Source organism: Capsicum annuum, chromosome 4 (genome assembly GCF_002878395.1).
Source record: "Capsicum annuum cultivar UCD-10X-F1 chromosome 4, UCD10Xv1.1, whole genome shotgun sequence".
Lineage (NCBI taxonomy): Eukaryota > Viridiplantae > Streptophyta > Magnoliopsida > Solanales > Solanaceae > Capsicum > Capsicum annuum.
The window spans coordinates 196,318,135-196,337,885 of record NC_061114.1 but is presented as its reverse complement, the minus strand read 5'-3'; the positions used below and the strand labels follow the sequence as shown (position 1 = coordinate 196,337,885).

General features: G+C 33.7%; 2 protein-coding genes across 2 annotated transcripts; both read left to right on the top strand.

The window, feature by feature from the left end:
* Positions 1–10,496: 10,496 nt before the first annotated feature.
* Positions 10,497–10,976, top strand: LOC124898039 (secreted RxLR effector protein 161-like). The gene has a single exon (XM_047411655.1). The coding sequence runs from the start codon at positions 10,497–10,499 to the stop codon at positions 10,974–10,976; it is 480 nt and encodes a 159-aa protein (XP_047267611.1).
* A 3,704-nt stretch (positions 10,977–14,680) lies between these two features.
* Positions 14,681–15,796, top strand: LOC107855581. Its single transcript, XM_016700597.2, has one exon. The coding sequence runs from the start codon at positions 14,681–14,683 to the stop codon at positions 15,794–15,796; it is 1,116 nt and encodes a 371-aa protein (XP_016556083.2).
* The last annotated feature ends 3,955 nt before the right edge of the window (positions 15,797–19,751 follow it).

Genomic DNA, 19,751 nt, shown 5'->3' with positions numbered 1-19,751 from the left:
CTTCTCCAATTTTCGTGGACTCTTATACGATCACATGACTTGTTTAAGCTCATTCAATTGCATAAAATTCAATTATTTATTTTATTTATTAATTAGTTAATTTATTTTTTCACAATATACCAGTAAGGGCAATAAACCAATACGGTTTATTATTGACAAGACATTAAGTCTATGATTTACAATGGATACAATCTATGACCCTCAAATAAGTTTTAGTTATTGAATTATTTATATTTTTGACTATGTACTAAGGCTTTTTCGACCGTTGCACCAACCCATATATACCGTAGCATTGATCGAGTGTCGATTAATACGGTTTATCATCAATCCAACGCATGAGAAGACATCGATTATATTTAAGATCTATGAAAGAGGTCCAGCAGTAACGAAATTTAAGTATCAGAGGTCTATCATTTAAGATCTATTATTTATTTAATTATTTATATACTTTTTTCACAACATGCTACAAAGAACAATAAACTAATATCGTATAATATTGACAAAGCTTACAGTCTATGATTTACAATCGACACAATCGATGGTCCTCGATTACAATCAATGACCAAGCTTTCAGTCTATGATTTATAATCAACACAATTTTATTTATTTAATTATTTACATTTCATCAACTCGCATAATGGAATCCATCAATTACGTAGACAGTAACGCATAAATATTGATCTCGATCAATTGTATACTACTTCGATCTTGCAATTAATTTTGTATAAATCAACCAAATCGCTGATAGACTAGATTCATTATCTATTAGCATATATAAATTTTTAAGTCTGACAGCTGTTTCATTCATCTTCTAATAGGGGGAATTGCAAAAATTCAAACAACAACAACTTTTAAAATTAAAGTATAGAAAATTTGAAGGAAACAGAAAATACTTTATTTCATTAGTTCATTGCAATCGTTTAACACAATATGTACATCAAAATACAAGCAAAAAGAGAAAAACAAAGAAGCTTTCATCTAACAAAATTCCTAACCATGAAAGTTTTGTTGCAATGAACTTAGAACTACAACTATAATAGAAATTAAAATCTAAACTAAGGGGATGGGGGTGATCAACTCGTCGGGCTCCATGTTTAGCCTCTCCATGAGTGCCCATAAAAAACGGGCGATACGCTGAAGTTCACAGTAGAGGTGCTCCCTATCCTGACCAGGACTGTATAAGAGATGGTCTTAGTTATTTCAAAGAATAAAAAAACGTGGCAACACTGGAACCAAACTCTCCTTCGTGGTTTGAGTGTAATTCTCGACATCTGATTGAATTTGTCATTTTTTGGGTTAAAGAAGATGAATATTGTGAAGAGTTGATGGTTGTTTATATAGGCCTAAATAGAAGCCCTTTGGTCTTCCCGCCCAGTGGTTGGTCGACGCGTGGATGAACAGAAGTTGAGTAGGTAGTGTATACCCAATCGATGCAGCGTGTGAGTGGACATGCAACAACTTTTTTGATGTGTCATAAATGCCCGACTATTCATCTGTTCGATTGAATAATAAGGGTTTTTCAATAGACTTGGAAATAGAATCGATAATAAACTCTGTTGGATATAAAGAATACGCCCAATAAACCTGACACACAATAGATGCTATAACTTAAAAGGTCGATAATAGACATAGAGCAAAATCGATAAAACTGACATTAATTTGACCACTGCAGAGTTGTCAAAATGCATACACTGCCATGAATTATAAAAACACATATTCATACAAGTCTATCTATGATTTGTTGTTGATTTTCTTGTGCCCAGGTCTCTTGCACAGTGAACACTTGTTCCTCCTTTTCATCTTAAAAGCCTCGCCCACGCCCTTAACATGTTTCCTTTTCTTCCTTCTGAGCTTGGTGTTGATAAGGGGTGGAATAATATTCACGTCTAGCAATTCTTATGGCACGCGCTATTCGTACTCTAAAGGGGCAACACTAATTGATTCCGAATACACAAGGAGGTACTCTTCCACTTTATACGTGGACGAAAAATACTTGTAGATGCTAAAATCATAATCATCACTTTACTTCGATCGCAAAACGACCATCGCTTTAGCACATGGTAATTTTACCAAATAAAACTTCCTACAATAACACGACCTTTCCAGTGGTCGACTTTGGCTGTACGACCACTACTGAACACTGTGAATTGGTTGTCGTCCTCGTTTACGTTCTCCATATAGAAGGAATTGCCTTCGCTCATATTAACCCTTACGATATTTTTGGCGTCAGGCACAAATTAATTATCTTTATAGTTGAGGACATATGCACGCCTCTCTCCAAATTTCTCATCAAACCTCTTAGCAATCGAATTGAATATGGATGCCACGAGGTACTCCCTTTCGACAATCAACATACAGTTGATCTACTCGACAATATTTATGGTCATCACATCATACCTGTTGCCGTAAAAATATGCCCTACTCTACTTTTCAGATCCAAACTCATGCTCGAGGAAAAAGGCTTTCTCGGGATAATAGTTCTTGAATTCCTCAAAATGATCGCTAAACTTCTCAGAAGAATATGCCTTTGCCACGTGGTAGAATAGATAGAGGTAATCTCCACATTGGTGATTTACCTAGATATTTTCATGTAGGTGCCTCATGCAGTACCCGTGATGAGCATGGTTGTAAGCTCTCACAATGTCATTGCAATGCTCTTGTACCTATTGGAGATAAAGCACAAATCTGGTCCATCCACTATAGACTTCAGCTTCTCAAAGAAGAATGTCCAAATTATTTTCCTTGTCAATGATGCAAAGACAATGGGAAAATATGGTTCTCCGTATCCTGTGCAACCGTGCTTAGCAACATACCCTCGTACTTATCGTGTAAATGAGTGTTGTCGACCGGAATGACCTTTCTCATGTGGGTGAATCCCCTAATGCAAGGGCCCGAGGCTAAAAAGTAGTACATAAGCCTACAATCATCCTTGTTCACCATGATAGAATAGGTAGCGCCAATATTAAGAGCTTCGATAATGTAGAAAAAAGCCAACAGACAGGAATACCCATGCTCTGGTGTCCCTCGAACCATTTGCTTGGCGATCACTCCCCTCATCCAATATTTCCAATAGGTTGGCTTACTGTTAAAGTTCTAGAAAATGATCGTTCAAATCTCACTAGTGTCTGGACCCTTTCCTTCACGATACATGTTCATACAGAGCGATGCAATGACTTTAGTCATGATTTTCTTATGGCTGCACGTGGTGTGTTAGACACCATAAATGTGATCGTCGATGTATTTATGGATGAGAAATATGTCCGTGTATTAATACTTTCTCGCCCACAACATCCATGTGCAACTAGGACAAACATATTTTACCTTAAAGTATTTGCTGCAGCTCTTCAACATAGCATAATGAAAAGAAATTTTCACCGATGCTACGTCCAACAACAATTTCAGTTCTTTTTTGCTGCTAAATATTTGCTCTATATGAAAATCAGTTCTATCGGGGAAGGTGTGGTTGGTTTGTGATCTCAATCTCTACTCTTCTCTCTCTTCTTAAAAGAAATTAGGGCCTTCTTTTTCCATTGAATGATCTTCCGTATCTATTGGATGAGCATCCAAACTCTCATCTTTAAATAAATACCTCTCTCATTCATTAGATAGCTAATCACAACGTTCTTTGACTCGCAATCTAATTCTCCGCTCTCAATTACGCTTCGAACCATGTCGTCATACGAGCCATTGTGACGCAACGGGATGGGCACTGTCTCCTTGCTAAATGATTTCCAACTCTAATATTTGGGACCCTCGTCCCACACACCCATATAATTACCACTGACGATAATCACTTCATCTACTGCCATTATAGATCACACTAATTGATAATAGATTGAGGTATCGATCTATAACTGGTTGATGCTTGGTATGAGAACCTTCGTACAAAAAATGTGAATGAACGAATTTTGGATATAATCGATGCCCTCCTAGCTCTGGGATGGAGAAATGTATATGTAGGGTTTCTAAACTACTGAAATATACTTAATGACGAGGTATTAAATGGATTTGAAAAGCTTTTGAAGCTAGTGAAAATGGTGAAAAAATATTTGTTGCTATTTTTTCCAAAAATGATGGAACAACAATGGAGGAAATGACCAAGAATGGAGATTTTCAGTTGTAATGAGCAAGATTTCGTTAGAAAAGTCACCAGAATCGAAAAATACTGGTGAAAAATAGGAGCTCCTTTTGGTGGGTTCTTAGATAATTTTCTTAATTAAAAATAGAAAAATATAAAAAATGGTAAAAAATATTAAATATTAATTGGATGAGGTGGAGACTAAAGTGTAAAGTTTAAAACTTGTGTGGTAGGTTTGTATGCTACAAGTGATGATGTCATAATAGTGGGTATTCACCTAATTTTTCAAGACTTGTGACTAAATGCTTAAATAAATTTTTAAAGTGTCTATTTTACAAAATGTTCCGAGATAGTTTATATAAGGAAAGAACCTTTTTTGTTTCACCTTTCTTGAGAATCTCTCACCATTTATTATTATTTATATTTATTTTATTTTATTTGCATTTTTAGTCATTGGAACTACTCCCTCATGTCAGAAAGTAGAGGTGCTTATCGGGCGGATAGGACGGATAAATATGCTTAACGGTTTGGCTTATCCGATATCGGTTTTTAAATTTACCAACCCGCTAGCCAACCAACAAGATATCGGTTGGTTTGGTACGGATAGTAATTATCGGTCGGTTAACGGATGGTGTATTGGCTCAACCATTTCATGCTCCCATTTTTCACTTTCACAATTACACTAATGAATATATTAATCTCTCACATAACCATTTTTTCTTCTCTACTTAAGCTTATAATTCCGTAATTCAAATCATAGTGAAAAATACATAAAAGCTTAAATTTTGAGGATGCATACGCATAAGCATTTATTTAACAAATATTAACCAAAATATACTTCAAGTATACATATTTATATATTATAAGTGAAAACTAGTCTAATATGGTCCAAACTCCAGACTAATGAGCTAGTAGATCGGTAAGAAATTTAACTCACAAATCGTATCAAGTCATATAACTATTATACATGTGAGCTAGGCAATAAAACATGTAGCTCTCTTGTCATAATCGGAAGTCCAAACTAGAGAGTAAAACAACTTGTTTTTGTTTGATCTTTAAGGAGCGAAGTTTTGGTTTGATCAATTTTAAGGAGTGGTAGAATATTAAATGGAATTTTAGGGTTAATAATAGGTACTTTAAAGTATATAGCTAATGGTAAAAATTAATTATAATAGTTCGTAACGGGTTAACAGTTTACCCAATAAGAAAGTTGAGTAAACCAGCCCTGCACCGATAAACTGTTAACTATAAAATTTTAATCTGTTTTTCAACCGTTAATTCGATAAGCCAATACCATTAAGCCAATAAGTCAATTTTGTGGTTGACTTATCAGTTTTGGTTTGATTTTAAACAGCCCTGTCAGAAAGGAATGAACCATCCATGCAATTAATATGCATCAATTGAGAATAGACATTAACTGACCCTATACAAGTGACATACACTCATGCAAAGAAAATTCTTACGAGAAAAAGGTGAATAATGCCATGAATTAACTAGAACATAACACTAACTAAAGAAGATTCAATATGTTAAAGAATGATTTAGCAGTTTACTATTCCCCCAGTCCATATTTACTTATTTGCTATATTAAATTAAATGTTCAACAATATTTATCCAGTTTGAAAATTTAATGGATACTTTACTAATTTTTTCTTTAGTATCAAATATGATTCATTATGTAAGTTTCTATGGCCCACATAATTAATTTTTTTTGATTTAATAATAATTGAATAAGTTAAATTCTAAATCTCTATGGGAAAGTTACCAAGTATTAAAACTACTGACTACTCTGTTAGTGAGATAATTGCAGACTGTTAGTGGAATAATTATTATATCCACAAATCACATTGATGGAACGTGAAAACATAACTGTCTATTTGATGTATTATAAAAGGTGTCCTCTCTATGCCAAAAGAAGAATAAGTTCCATCAAATACTATTCTGAAACATAAGGTAAAGAAGAGAGATACAATACTTCTGTTTGGGGCTTCCACTAATTTCAACCAGCAAAAAAACAATGGCGAATTCAGGTAATTAATTCTTTACTGAATTACTATAGTATTTTTTATGTGAAAATCATGTAGTTCCGCATTTCTGAATATTGATAGGATTATATATTAGATTATTTAGGTTATACAATCTGTAAAATCCTTACATGTGATATTCGAGCAAGATTTCGGAACTAATGATTTTCCATTGCAAATAAAATTTTCTATTGATTTAATGAATCCTAATTATGAAATTTAGGTATTTGCATAGTAATGAAGTTTACTTCAACAATGATCAACCATCTAGGATGTGGAAACACAACCTGCCAATTTTGCCTTTGACAATTGTCCCGAATGATTTATAAAAAGAAAAATGCCCACTATGATCATGTTAGTTAACAACACATTTTTTTTAATGTTCATATCTCACATGCTATTTTGACCTAAAGGCAAAAATAAATAAATTATTAGTTAATTAATTTTTTGACTGTTTATCTGTTTTGGTCAAATGGAGAATTCAACATGCTATCTCTGCAATTTTATGTAGCCATATTAAATTTGAAAAATTCTTACTGGACAATTCAGATATTGCCCTTCCAAATGTCATGTCTCTGTGGTATAATGAAATCTTACTATTTAGAGTACTTTGAGCCATTAAAGTAATATAGTTTCTTTTAAACTTATTAGACAATAAATAATTGTATAACTGAAATTGATTTAGGTGAGATTCGTTAATCATTAAAGTGGTCGAATCTTGATTAATAATTAATTTTAAGCTTACAATTAAACTAAAATTCAATTACCCATTATTTTTTATGCTTCTAATTGATATGGCATTTATGGGTAAATTGAAATTTTGATTATAAGACATTTATGAATCACCCAAAGGTTGATTATTTTTCCTTATAACCAATAAACATTAAAGAAATAATTTAGATGTATTGTTAGCTTTATTTATTTATCCAAAGATAATATATATTATTAATTGATGCATTAAATATTACCGATTTGTGTTGAATACACTTTTAAGCATCATTATGTTTAAAGTTATATTTTGATGTTTCACCCAAAGGAGAACATCAATATATATTTAAGTAAATAATTTCTGAATTTGATAATATGCTTAAACTCGTAATTCAAAGTATTAACAAATGATCATGTTCTACTTCCAATATTTGATCTTCATTCGCACTCTGCCTCTGTTACGACTTTTAACGGTCTTAACTTTTCAGATTGGTGTGAACAGATCAGATTCCATCTTGGAGTTTTAGATCTTGATGTTGCACTTTACTCTGAGAAGCCAACTGCTATTACTGAAACTAACAGTGATGAAAAAAGGTCCTATTATAAGTATTGTTATCGGTCTAACAGATTAGGCCTAATATTCATGCGAATGAATATTGTGAACAAATATTAAAACTACTCTTTCCAAAATTGAAAATGCAAAAGAATTTCTGAAACTTGTGGAAAAATATTTCCAAACTGTTGATAAGTCTCTTGATAGGATACTAATAGGTACTTTGACCACCATAAATTTTGATGGTTCACGTACTATGCTTGAGCATGTCATTGAAATGAAAAACATAGTAGCAAAACTTAAGTGTTTAAGAAAGGAAGTGGAACAGAATTTTCTTTTGCAGTTCATCATCAACTTATTACCGTCTGAGTATGGTCCTTTCCAAATGAACTACAACACCATGAAAGATAAATGAAACGTGCATGAATTGCATGGTATGTTGGTTCAAGAGGAAACGAGGCTGAAGAATCAAGGAACCCACTCCATTAACTTTGTAAATTATCAAGAAGCTAAAAAAGGGAAAAAAGCATGGTTATGGAAAACAAAAGCAACTTAATGTTAGTGAGTCCTCATATCAAGTACGTAAGAAAGGAAACAAGAATGGTAAGTTTCATTTCTGTGGAAAAACTGGATACTTACAGAAAGATTGCCTGAAACGTAAGGCATAGTTTGAGAAGAAAGATAAGCGTAATGCTTTTACATGTCTCGAATCAAATTTAACTGAAGTTCCTTATAATACTTGGTGGATTGAATCTGGTTGTAATGTTCATATTTCTAATACTATGTAGGAATTCCTTACAATCCAAACCATAAACCAGAATGAAAGATATGTTTACATAGAGAATAGAGTGAAGGCTCCAGTTGAAGCTGTCGGTACTCATCGTCTGATTCTCGATACTGGGTGTCACTTAGATTTAGTTAAAACTTTTTATGTTCCTTCTCTTTTGAGAAATTCTTTGTCTAAGTTAGATAAGACTAGATATTTCTTTAATTTCGGTAATGGATGTTTAGTTTGTTCAAACATAATTATCTCATTGGTACTAATACTCTTTGTGATAACTTATACAAACTGAATCTTGATAATCTATTTTCTGAAACACTCTTAACTCTGCATCATAATATTAGAACCAAACGAATTTTGGTGAATGAATAATCTACTTACTTATGGCATAAACGTTTAGGTCACATATCTAAAGAAAGACTGAAAAGATTAGTTAAGAATGAAATTCTTCCAGATTTAGATTTTACTGACCTTAACATTTGTGTAGATTGTATTAAAGAAAAACTAACAAGACACACAAAGAAAGGACCCACAAGAAGCACACAACTTCTTGAAATTATACACAATGATATATGTGGTCCTTTTGATATCACATCTTTCAATAAAGAAGAATATTTTATCACTTTTATTGATGAATTTTCACGTTATGGATATATCTATTTGTTTCAATAAAAATCTCAAGCGATTAATACCTTAGAGGTATTTATTACTGAGGGTGAAAGACAACTAGACAAAAAAGTAAAAATAATCAGGCCTGATAGAGGTGGTGAATATTCTGGAAGATATGATGAAATTGGATAACACCCAGGTTCATTTGCTAAATTTCTTAAAAAACATGGCATATGTTCTCAATACACAATTCCTGGCACACCACACTAAAATGGTGTGGCAGAAAGGCGTAATCATACATTAATGTATATGGTTAGGATTATGTTAAGTAATTCATTTTTACCTCTTTCATTATGGATGTATGCTTTAAGGGTTGTCCTTTACTTGCTAAATAGGGTTCCTAGTAAAGCAATTTCAAAGACACCTTTTGAATTGTGGATTGATAGGAAATCTAGTTTAAGGCACCTGCATATTTTGGGTTGCCCGACAGAAGTTGGAGTATACAATCCACAAGAAAAGAAACTAGATTCAAGAACAATCAGTGGTTTATTCATTGATTATCCAAAAAAAATCAAAGGGGTATAGATTTTATTGTCCTAATCATAGTACGAGAATAGTTGAACTGAAAATGCTAGGTTCATTAAGAATGGCGAAGTTAGTGGGAGTGAAGAACCACGTAATGTGGAAATTAAAGAAGATAGGGTATGAATTCCTCTACGATGTACTTCTTTTAATTTTGTGTTCCTGAAGCTGTTGTACAACAAAGTAATCAACAAGAACAATAAATTAATACTCCTACTAATCATAATGAAGCCATAATTGATGAACCTGTAGTATATGAACCTCAAGAAGTAGCATCAAGAATATCTCAAAGACAAAGAAGATCTGTTATTTCTGACGGTTATTTGGTATATCTATATGAGTCGGAAACTGACATGGGAATTGATAATGATCCAATTTTATTTTCACAAGCCATTAAAAGTAATAATTCTGATAAATGGATAAATTCTATGAAAGTTGAGTTAAAATCTATGGAACAGAATGAAGTTTGGGACCTTGTTGAATTCCCCTAAGATTGCAAAAGAGTTGGGTGTAAATGGGTCTTTAAGACCAAACGCGACTCAACTGAAAACATCAAACGTTACAAGGTCAGACTTTTTGCCAAAGATTTCACTCAAAAGGATGGCATTGACTATAAAAAAAATGTTCACACCTATCTCTAGAAAAGATTCACTAAGAATTATATTGGCTTTGGTAGCTCATTATGACTTAGAGCTACATCAAATGGATGCGAAAACAACTTTTCTGAATGGAAATTTGGAGGAAGAAGTTTATATGGATCAACCTGAGGGGTTTTCTATTAAAGAAAAAGAACACATGATGTGTAAACTTTAGAAGTCAATATATGGACTTAAGCAAGCTTCCCGACAATGGTATTTTAAGTCTAATGAAACGATTGTCATCTTTGGATTTAAAGAAAACACTGTTGATCGGTGTATATATCTGAAGGATAGTGGGAGTAAGTTAATTATGTTAGTCTTATATATTGATGACATCTTGCTAGCTACTAATGATTTTGGTTTGTTGCATGATACCAAGAAATATGTCTCTAATAATTTTAAAATGAAAGATATGGGAGAGGCATCCTATGTGATTGGAATACAAATATTTCGATATAGATCACAAGGATTGTAGGGATTGTCTCACAAAACCTCTATTAATAAAGTATTAGAGAGATTTAGAATGAAAAAATGTTCATCAAGTCCCGTTCCAATTCAGAAAGGCGATAAGTTTAGTCTCAATCAATGTCCAAAGAATAACTTGGAACGAAAGCAAATGAAAGATATTCCTTATGCATCAATAGTTGGGAGTTTAATGTATGCCCAAACACATACAAAATCAGACATCAGTTTTGTTGTTGGAATATTGGGCCAATATCAAAGTAATCTTAGAATGAATCACTGGAAGGCTGCAAAGAAAGTGTTACGATACTTACAAGGAACGAAAGATCATATACTTACTTATAGAAGATCTAATCATCTAGATGTGGTTGGATATTCAGATTCAAATTATACTGGTTGTGTGGATGCAAGAAAATCCATATTTGGTTACTTGTTTATGTTAGCTAGAGGAGCTATATCATGGAAGAGTGCGAAGCAGTTTGTTATAGCTGCATCTACTATGGAAGCTGAGTTTGTGGCATGCTTTGAGGCCATAGTCTAGGCTAATTGGTTACGAAATTTTATTTCAGGACTTGGACTAGTCGACAATATAGTCAGACCGCAAAAAAATTATTGTGATAATACTGCTGTAGTTTTCTTCTCTAAAAATGATAAATATTCAAAAGGTACTAAGCATATGGTATTGAAATACTTTCCGGTTAAAGAAGAAGTCTAGAAACATAAAGTGTCAGTTGAACATATTAGCATCAAGCTTATGATTGTTGATCCTTTAACGAAAGGATAACTGCCCAAAACATTTGTTAAACATGTAGAAAGGATGGGTCTTATTGATAGAAATGAAAGATTTCATGTAAAGACTTTATTATGTTTATGCAATTGACACTTTAAGCTCAAATTATATATGTTTCTGTTGTTACCTGTTTTCTCTTGTAAAAATAATATTATGAATGATGATGACAGGTTCTGACTTAGATAAAGTATTCTAAGTATTACCGTTGGACCCATTATGTATTTGAAAGGTTATGTTAGGTAATAGACTAATATTGTAGTACATGTAAGGAATTACGACTATTAAAAAAGCTGCAAAAAGACACCTAAAACAAGAGACCTCAAAAGTAGGTCGTAAATAAAAGACCTCATGAGGTCGCTTATCTCCTAATTTTTTTTTAAAATTTATTTTAAAATGAAGAGACCTCACGAAGTCGATAAATGCTAACAAAAATTGTGCGGGAATGAAAATAAAATGTGGGAAAAAAGTTAGCGCCAAAATATCAATAAAATTTTACACATTGCGACCTCATGAGGTCGCTATTATTTTACTAATTAATATTTGTTATTAAAAATAATTATTTATAATTATTTTAAAATGTAAAACAATATTTATTTAATTTTAAAGTATATATTTTATAATTAAAAAGTAGAAAAATGCAAGAGCAGTATATTTTTATACTACTAAGAAGCAGAAAAACGCAAAGAGCGCAGCTCCCTCTGAAATCCAAAACCGCAGCAGTGCAACTCTCTCTAAAATCCAAAACTCTCTCAAAGCTCTCTCTCTCAGTCGGAACTCTCTCTCTCAAATCCCACAGCAGCGCAGCTCTCCCAGGTGAGTTTGCATACTTTAATTTTTTCTTATTTAGGTATAGAATAGAATGAAAATATGTGGGTCTCCTTTAATTTCCCCAAAATGTGAAGATTGTTATGAATAATTGGGGATTTTGTTGTCTTGAACTGTGTTTCTATGTTTCCCGTCTTTCTTGATTTTATTTTAGAACTCTGTTTCAGATTTATGCTTTTTGATCGAATAGTTAAGGGTTTATGCAAATTAAGTGGGGTTTGGGGAGGGTAGAATGTACATAGGTTATACCGCTGCCTTTGAAGAAGTAGAGAGGCTATTTTCGATAGACCCCGGCTCAAGATAATAAATAGTGAACAAGATCATATCAAAGATAAATGAATTTAAAGAAAATTTTCAAAGATAAAGTTCTGCTAAAGCTGATAAACTACATTTAGTTCAGTATAATAGGTGAATGTTATGAATGGATAATGGGAAAGGAACCTCGATTGAGGACATGTTTCGAAATTCAGAAAACTGTGTAATTTGGTTGCTAAGATGAGGATGCTTAGATGGATATGCGGGTACACTAGGAGGGATGGATATGCGGGCACACTACTGTTGTTTCGTATACTTGGGATATCTTTACTAATTTTGTTGTCAGTATTCTTTATGCAGTATTTCTACCATAGCTTTTACTCTTTTATTTGTCAAAAACCCGCTTATGATAACAGTTTCTTGAACCAAAGATCTATTGGAGCCAATCTCTCTACCTCACCCAAGGTAGAGGTATGCTCTGTGCATACTCCATCCTCCCCAGAACCCACTTACGGGATCTCACTGGGTATGTTATTATTGTAGTAATTTGGTTGCTGCAATCTAAGTTGCTCGGACTCTTCAAAATGTTGCAGCACCCGTGTTGAAGCCTACAAAATTGCACTATTTTTGAAGGATCCGAGGACATTTTTGAAGATTACGAGTAACATAGGCTGCAATATTATCAGTAGTTCTCTACATTGTGTGTTGTGCTCAGGATACAAAAAATATTGGCAAAATATAGCTCGTTGAGTTGTAACGAAATCATTAAAGATATACCTGGAAGCTAAAAATTCAATACCATCCAATGTTTCTGAGATGTGTTTGGGAGATTTCTGCCAGTTTACTGTGCCATGTTTACTAGCACTATGTTCCATTCTATTTTGGGAACCTGAGGCTGCGTGAAGGTCGATTATTCATTTTATGCAATTTTAGAACTAATTTTTGATTATTATGAATGACGGTTACTAAAAGTATACAGAACCTTTAGATATATACTTGTCTCTTTTTCTAAAAGATCTGCTTCTTTTCTCAATCGAAGTTAAATATTCTTTTAAGAAACCAAGAGAGAACTGAACTGATAGCTTTGCCTGTTGTGTACAACAGATCAGTAGAGTAGCAATAACAGTCAAAAATATTTCCTGGATTTAATTGGAAAATGTATGTTTTTCAAAAATGGTTAGCTGTCTAATCCTTTACTAGTACTAGTAGAGTGGTGGTGATGTACTACTACTTAGCAGAAGAAGATAATGATGATGATGATTCTGCACTTTTACACTGTTCTAAAATTAAACCTCCTAGAGCTTCCTACCCCCTGTCACCAGAAACATCTCCCCACAGTAATAAATTTTGTTTGGCTATGAAAATATAATAGCTTTTTTAAAGATAGAATTACGATCGGAGAGTAATTAAGTTGAATTTGGTATTATGTTTGATCATAAATAACAGAACTAGTTTTACTACTTTATTCATTGTCTCATTTAATAACTATATATAATTATGTGTATTATGATATTATCTATCTATAACATTTATTTGTGGTATTTGTTTTTTGTGTTTATTTAGTTTTGTGTTTTTTTTCTTATAAATTTTACATTGCAAAATACAATAAGTTTTTGCTTTTAATGAGCTCGTTACATTTACTTATACAAATTCGTGATTTGTTATAAAGTTATCTCTCTTAATTTAGAGTTTAACAATGTTAATTATGTGATTTTGTATAGATGGATCGTAGTTGGATGTATAATATGACTAATGTTGGTCGTATGGGGTTGATGCCTGAATTTGTAGCCGGTGTCGATGGTTTTGTGGACTATGTAATGACACTGGAACCTTTTCAACTCGATGGCTTGGTTAAGTGTCCCTGTAGAAAATGTAAATGCAGGAATTATGAAAAACCTGATATTGTTAAGCTTTATCTTTATCGAAATGGGTTTTAAGAAGATTATACAGTGTGGACTAGTCATGGAGAAGTTGATAATAGTTTTGTCATATCTCAAAACTATGTTGCTGGTGGAAGTTCTGGGGCGGTGGAACCTGATGTCCAAAATTGTAGAATGCATGACATGATTCGATATGCGTATGGGATGCATTCTGATTTTGAATCTGGTGATCATGTTGAAGAATCTCCCAATGATGAATCTAAATGCTTCTTTGAACAGTTGGAAGCTTTTAGTCGGCCTCTGTACGAGGGGAGTCCACATTCTCAATTGTCTATTGTTGTTAGGTTATTAAGTATCAAATCAGATTGGAATGTTCCTCAGGGGGCAATGGACGCTGTGATTGACCTTATGCATGAATTAGTTGACCCGAATCTAGAGATACCTGATAATTTCTACAAGGCAAAGAGGTTGGTGTCAAAGTTAGGATTGTCGTAGATGAGAATTAATTATTGTGAAAACGGCTGCATGTTATACTATAAGGATTACATTGATCTAGAATCTTGTAAGTTTTGTCAAAGAGCTCATTTTAGAAAAGCTCCCAGTGGGAAGAAAGTTGATGTGAAGGCAATGCATTACTTACCTCTTATACCAAGGCTCAAGAGGTTATATGCATCAAATAGGTCAGCTCCGCACATGAGATGGCATCATGAAAATAGAAGACCGCCTGGTGTTATGTGTCATCCATCTGATGGAGAGGCCTGGAAGCATTTTGATAGAAAATATCCAGAGTTTGCAGCCGAACCACGGAACATTAGGTTGGGTTTATGTTCAGATGGATTCACTCCATACTCTGTTTCTGCTGCACCATATTCTTGTTGGCCTGTATATTTGACACCATATAATCTTCCACCTGAGATGTGCATGACCAGTCCTTATATATTTCTCAATTGTATTATTCCTGGCCCACTTAATCCAAAAATCATGATTGATGTATACTTTCAACCTTTGATTGATGAGTTGAATCAATTGTGGATTGAAAGGGTTGAAACATTTGATGTGTCGCTTAAGCAAAATTTTAATTTGTGGGCTGTCTTAATGTGGACTATTAGTGATTTTTTTGCTTACGGAATGTTGTCCGGGTGGATGAAAACTGGCAAGTTAGCCTGTCCTTACTGTATGGAAAATACTAAATCATTCACTTTGAAACATGGCCAAAAAAATTGTTGGTTTGATTGTCACCGTCGGTTTTTGCCCATGGATCATGAGTTTAGGAATATGAAAAATGAATTTAGAAATAATACGGTTGATCGAGACTGTCCACCTCCAATCTATACGAGAGAACAAGTTTGGGAGAGGGCTCAACACTTTCCAAAGGTTACAGAAGAACAACCGTATAAATTTGATGGCTATGGTGTTGCACATAATTGGACAAAACAAAGTATATTTTGGGAATTATCATATTGGAAGGATCATCTTCTTCGACATAATCTTGATCCCATGCATACTGAAAAGAATTACTTTGATAATTTATTTAACACAGTAATGGATGTCAATGACAAGACAAAAGATAATATTAAAGCTAGAATGGACTTACCAGAATATTGTAGGTGAAAAGAGTTATGGTTGCAGGAGAAATCAAATAAAAAGGTCTTCAAGCCTAAGGCTAGCTATTCATTTACAATGGAGCAAAAACGTAAGATATGTGAATGGGTTGAGCAGTTGAAAATGCTTGTTGGTCATGCTTCAAATTTGGGGAAGTGTGTTGATATGGAGCATGGAAAGTTATTTGGCATGAAAAGTCATGATTGTCATGTTTTCATGGAAACATTACTCCCCATAGCATTTAGTAGCTTGCCTGAAAGAATTTGGAAACCCATGACTGAAATTAGTTTGTTTTTCAAAGACTTGTATTCCAGCACATTGATGGAAGAGAACCTAGTTCGAATGGAATGAAATATTCCTGTAATTACGAATAAGCTAGAGAAGATTCTTCCACCTGGATTTTGGGATGTGATGGAACATCTTCCTGTTCATCTTGTGCATGAAGCTCGTCTTGGAGGTCCAGTTCAATATCGATGGATGTATCCATTTGAGAGGTAACTATTGTAAATCTTAATATATTCATCTCCATTAATATTTTTTTAAATCCTAATTTGGGGATTAGATGCTTTGCTTTTTCTCCCCTCCTCCCCACTTGCGAATAAGAGAACCTCTAGTGTAACATTCTTAAAAATTTCCAACTTTATATACGTCTGTACACACATTCATTACATATATAATTTTAAAATATATACGTGCATACCTATTATAATGATTGGATTGCACAACCATTTTGATTATCTTGATGTTATTTTTTACTTATTATTAATTGGTATGGTCTTCCAACTGGATGAACGCTTCCATCTCACCAGGAAGCCCCAAAACTGAATACTAAGATTATTAAATGTTGTTTTTTTTCTTTCCGTCTATTTTATTAGTAAGAACTGAGCCAAAATTCTTAGTTGCACTTCACTTTGTTCTCTCTTTCTCATTCCCACTTCTCGAGCCTGCTTTTTTCTATTCACTATATGATTTTTCTTCTTTCCAAAATGGGAACAAAATATTGAGTCATAACTCACAACAAGGTTATTTTCCATTCTCAGTTCTCTCTTCTGCATCCATCTCTCCGTCTGATGTATCGTTTATATCATTGTGCGGTTTCTTGAATATTGTTAATTTCACTTTTCAGTGCACTTTAGCGAGTGTATAGGTGGACATGTGGCATATAGCTAGATCTCATGTATGCTGAGTGTGTTTCTATTGTAAATGTATATGATTGTATCTCAATGCTTTTCCAACGATACCCCCTTCCCTCGTCGTTTTTTGAAAGGCTCTGAATCTTGAATGATGTTGTTTACATTATGAATGAGTAGGTTTAACAAACATATGATATTTGACAATTCGACATTATCCCACTGCATAGGAACTCTATTGATACTCAACCAGTGTAATAGCATCCTCTACATATAAGCTGACACATCCCATTCAAAGAACACGTGACAAATATTCGTTGCAGAAAGAATATCTTCTTAGTCTTCGGCTTTATAAGAAAATGTCGAATTAAAATAGTCTAGCAAGATGATACTTACAGTTTTTGAGGAAATAAGCTGGGAAGTGCATATATCATTTTGTAATGAACCATAGTTTAACATGGAAATCGAATTCATGATCCCTAACTGGTATCTACAGGTTTGGTCCTCTTTTTGGGTATAAAGTAATGATTTTTTCTCACAAAGACAGCACTACCCATTGCAAATATAAACAAGATGAAGGACTTACGCACCTCTATCTACGATACAATGAGTCAGTGAAGTCCAAATGACTGTCGTAATGATTTATCTTTTATTTTTATGAAATGATAGACAATGTAGACATTTAGATATTAATGCAGTGCTGTTGTTTTTCCTTCAAAACATCTAGAGTTCCTCTTCTTTCACATTGTCCATATGGTGCACAGAGGTATAGTGTTCTGTAAAGCCTTGAGCTGCTTCGGCATTTTGATAGTTGTGTGTCTTCGCGGGAGGGGGGTATATGCTAGTTCAAGCTGCTCTCTTACTCTTTCTGTTGAGTCCTGCGTTGATTGGGGCTTGGATATTTTTCTTGTTATGTGGTCATGGACAATCCTCTTACTAGTTTTTGGGGTTAAGTCCAAGGTCTGGTTTATTATCATGATTATCTGGCTATTTATTAAAAATGATAATCTTTTAAGGGTTAGAGCAAGTTAAAGTTTTAATATAAAGATCTTCTGTTCAGGTTATATGTGTATTGCTAAGCTATTAATTCCTTCTTTATGCTTCTCAATTCCGAGCTTTACAGTTTTCTTGGATTTTACCATCTGGTTTTGGTTAGATTTGCTACTTTCTATTGAATGTGTATGTTCAAATACATTCTGATAGTTCTGTTGTTGGGGAAAACTCGTTCAAGTTGCTCGAGGACTCTTGTTTTTCTGTTGTGATTAATAAAAATAATAATCTTTAGATCTTCTGAAACTATACCGGATATATGATTTTGATACTTTGAGCGTTTATCTTTCTTTAAAAATACCTTGATCATACTGTTAGGTGGGAGAACACGAAAAATAATATTGGCAGACCAAGACGAGAATTGGTACTAGAAGTATTATCCAGCTTTGTTCTTTGAGTTTTCGACTCCATTAGGAAATTATGTGAATTTGATAAGATCTTGTTTGAGTTAATTTTTGTAATGTGGTTAGTAACTTTCAGAATTTGGTAAGATGACGTGAGTTAAGCGTAATTAGAAAAAACACGGTCAGTAGGATTCATGTAGAAGACCCAACTTTTCTGGGATTAAGGAATGGTCATTGTTGTTTATGGATTGCTAACCTGTTTGTTGTTTGATTAACAAGATGAGAGTGGAAAGGATCAAGAAGATTTGGTTTTCTTTCGAGTGTAGGTTCAGTGATCGGGGCCTAGAGTTGTTCTACTCAGCTCTAGGTGAGTTAGATATAGTTGTTGAAATGAAAAGAACTAAGGTTACAGATATCGTAGTCCCAAACGAAAGGGGAAATAGACATGTAATTAACTCGAATCTACAGCTTTGCAAAATACCTATAAAAATGAAGAAATAGATGTTTCGAATCTTTTATTTCCCTGGAACACTGATGGCATCTACTACAGGATATAAAGCCCCTTCTCTGTAGTTTCTATTGAGTGAGTCTGGATTTGTGTATTGGTATCCATGTGAATCAGTTTACCTTTTGAACGTGCTCTATAAAAATGAAGAAACAGATATTCTGAATCTTTTCTTTCCTCGGAACACTGATAGCATATTGTGGGATATAGAGCCCCTTCTCTGTAGTTTTCGTTGAGTGAGGCTGGATTTTTATATTGGTATCCATGTGAATCACTTCACCTTTAGAGATGCTTTTTATGGGCAGCTAGTTGTAATATAATGATTCATTTAGACAATCCCAAGTTATTATAGGTGATTTTTTTCTTAGGTACCTTCTGATAATGGCCTTGTAATTTTGTATAGAAACTTTTGATAGAGAACAGAGAAATGTTTTGTATATCTATAATTACATACACTACTCTAATGAAGTATTTATTAGTAGCTTGTAAAATTTTTCCAGTAAGTTTCGGTTTCTCCCATAATAACAGTTTATCTTGTCATTACAGATAAAGTTTTTCATTAGCAAATTAATTCATCTGAGTTTATTTTTTCATTACAGAGAAAGTGTTTCTGGCGTCCAGAACATGAAGCCCAGATTAAAGCAAATTCAAGTTAAAAGTTGGGCGCATACTTACTGGCTTTCTATCAAAAGCTCGTGAAAAAAACAAGAGGCCCAGGTGGATTCTACCTGAAAATTGGCAGAAGTTAGTTGACCATTGGGAGACAGATTCGAGGTTCAAGCAGATGCGTGAGATTGGCAAGAAAGATAGAGCATCTCTTAAGGGTGGTTCTTTACATACGAGTAGAGCTCAGAGTCAGGAAAATGTAAGGAGAAAACTAGTAGGTCATTCATGTGTGATGGTATTTAATTGTTTCTTGCGAATGGGGTGTGCAT

Coding starts and splice junctions, on each gene's coding strand:
- LOC124898039 (XM_047411655.1), top strand. CDS start 10,497: ATGAAAAAATGTTCATCAAGTCCCGTTCCAATTCAGAAAGGCGATAAG.
- LOC107855581 (XM_016700597.2), top strand. CDS start 14,681: ATGAGAATTAATTATTGTGAAAACGGCTGCATGTTATACTATAAGGAT.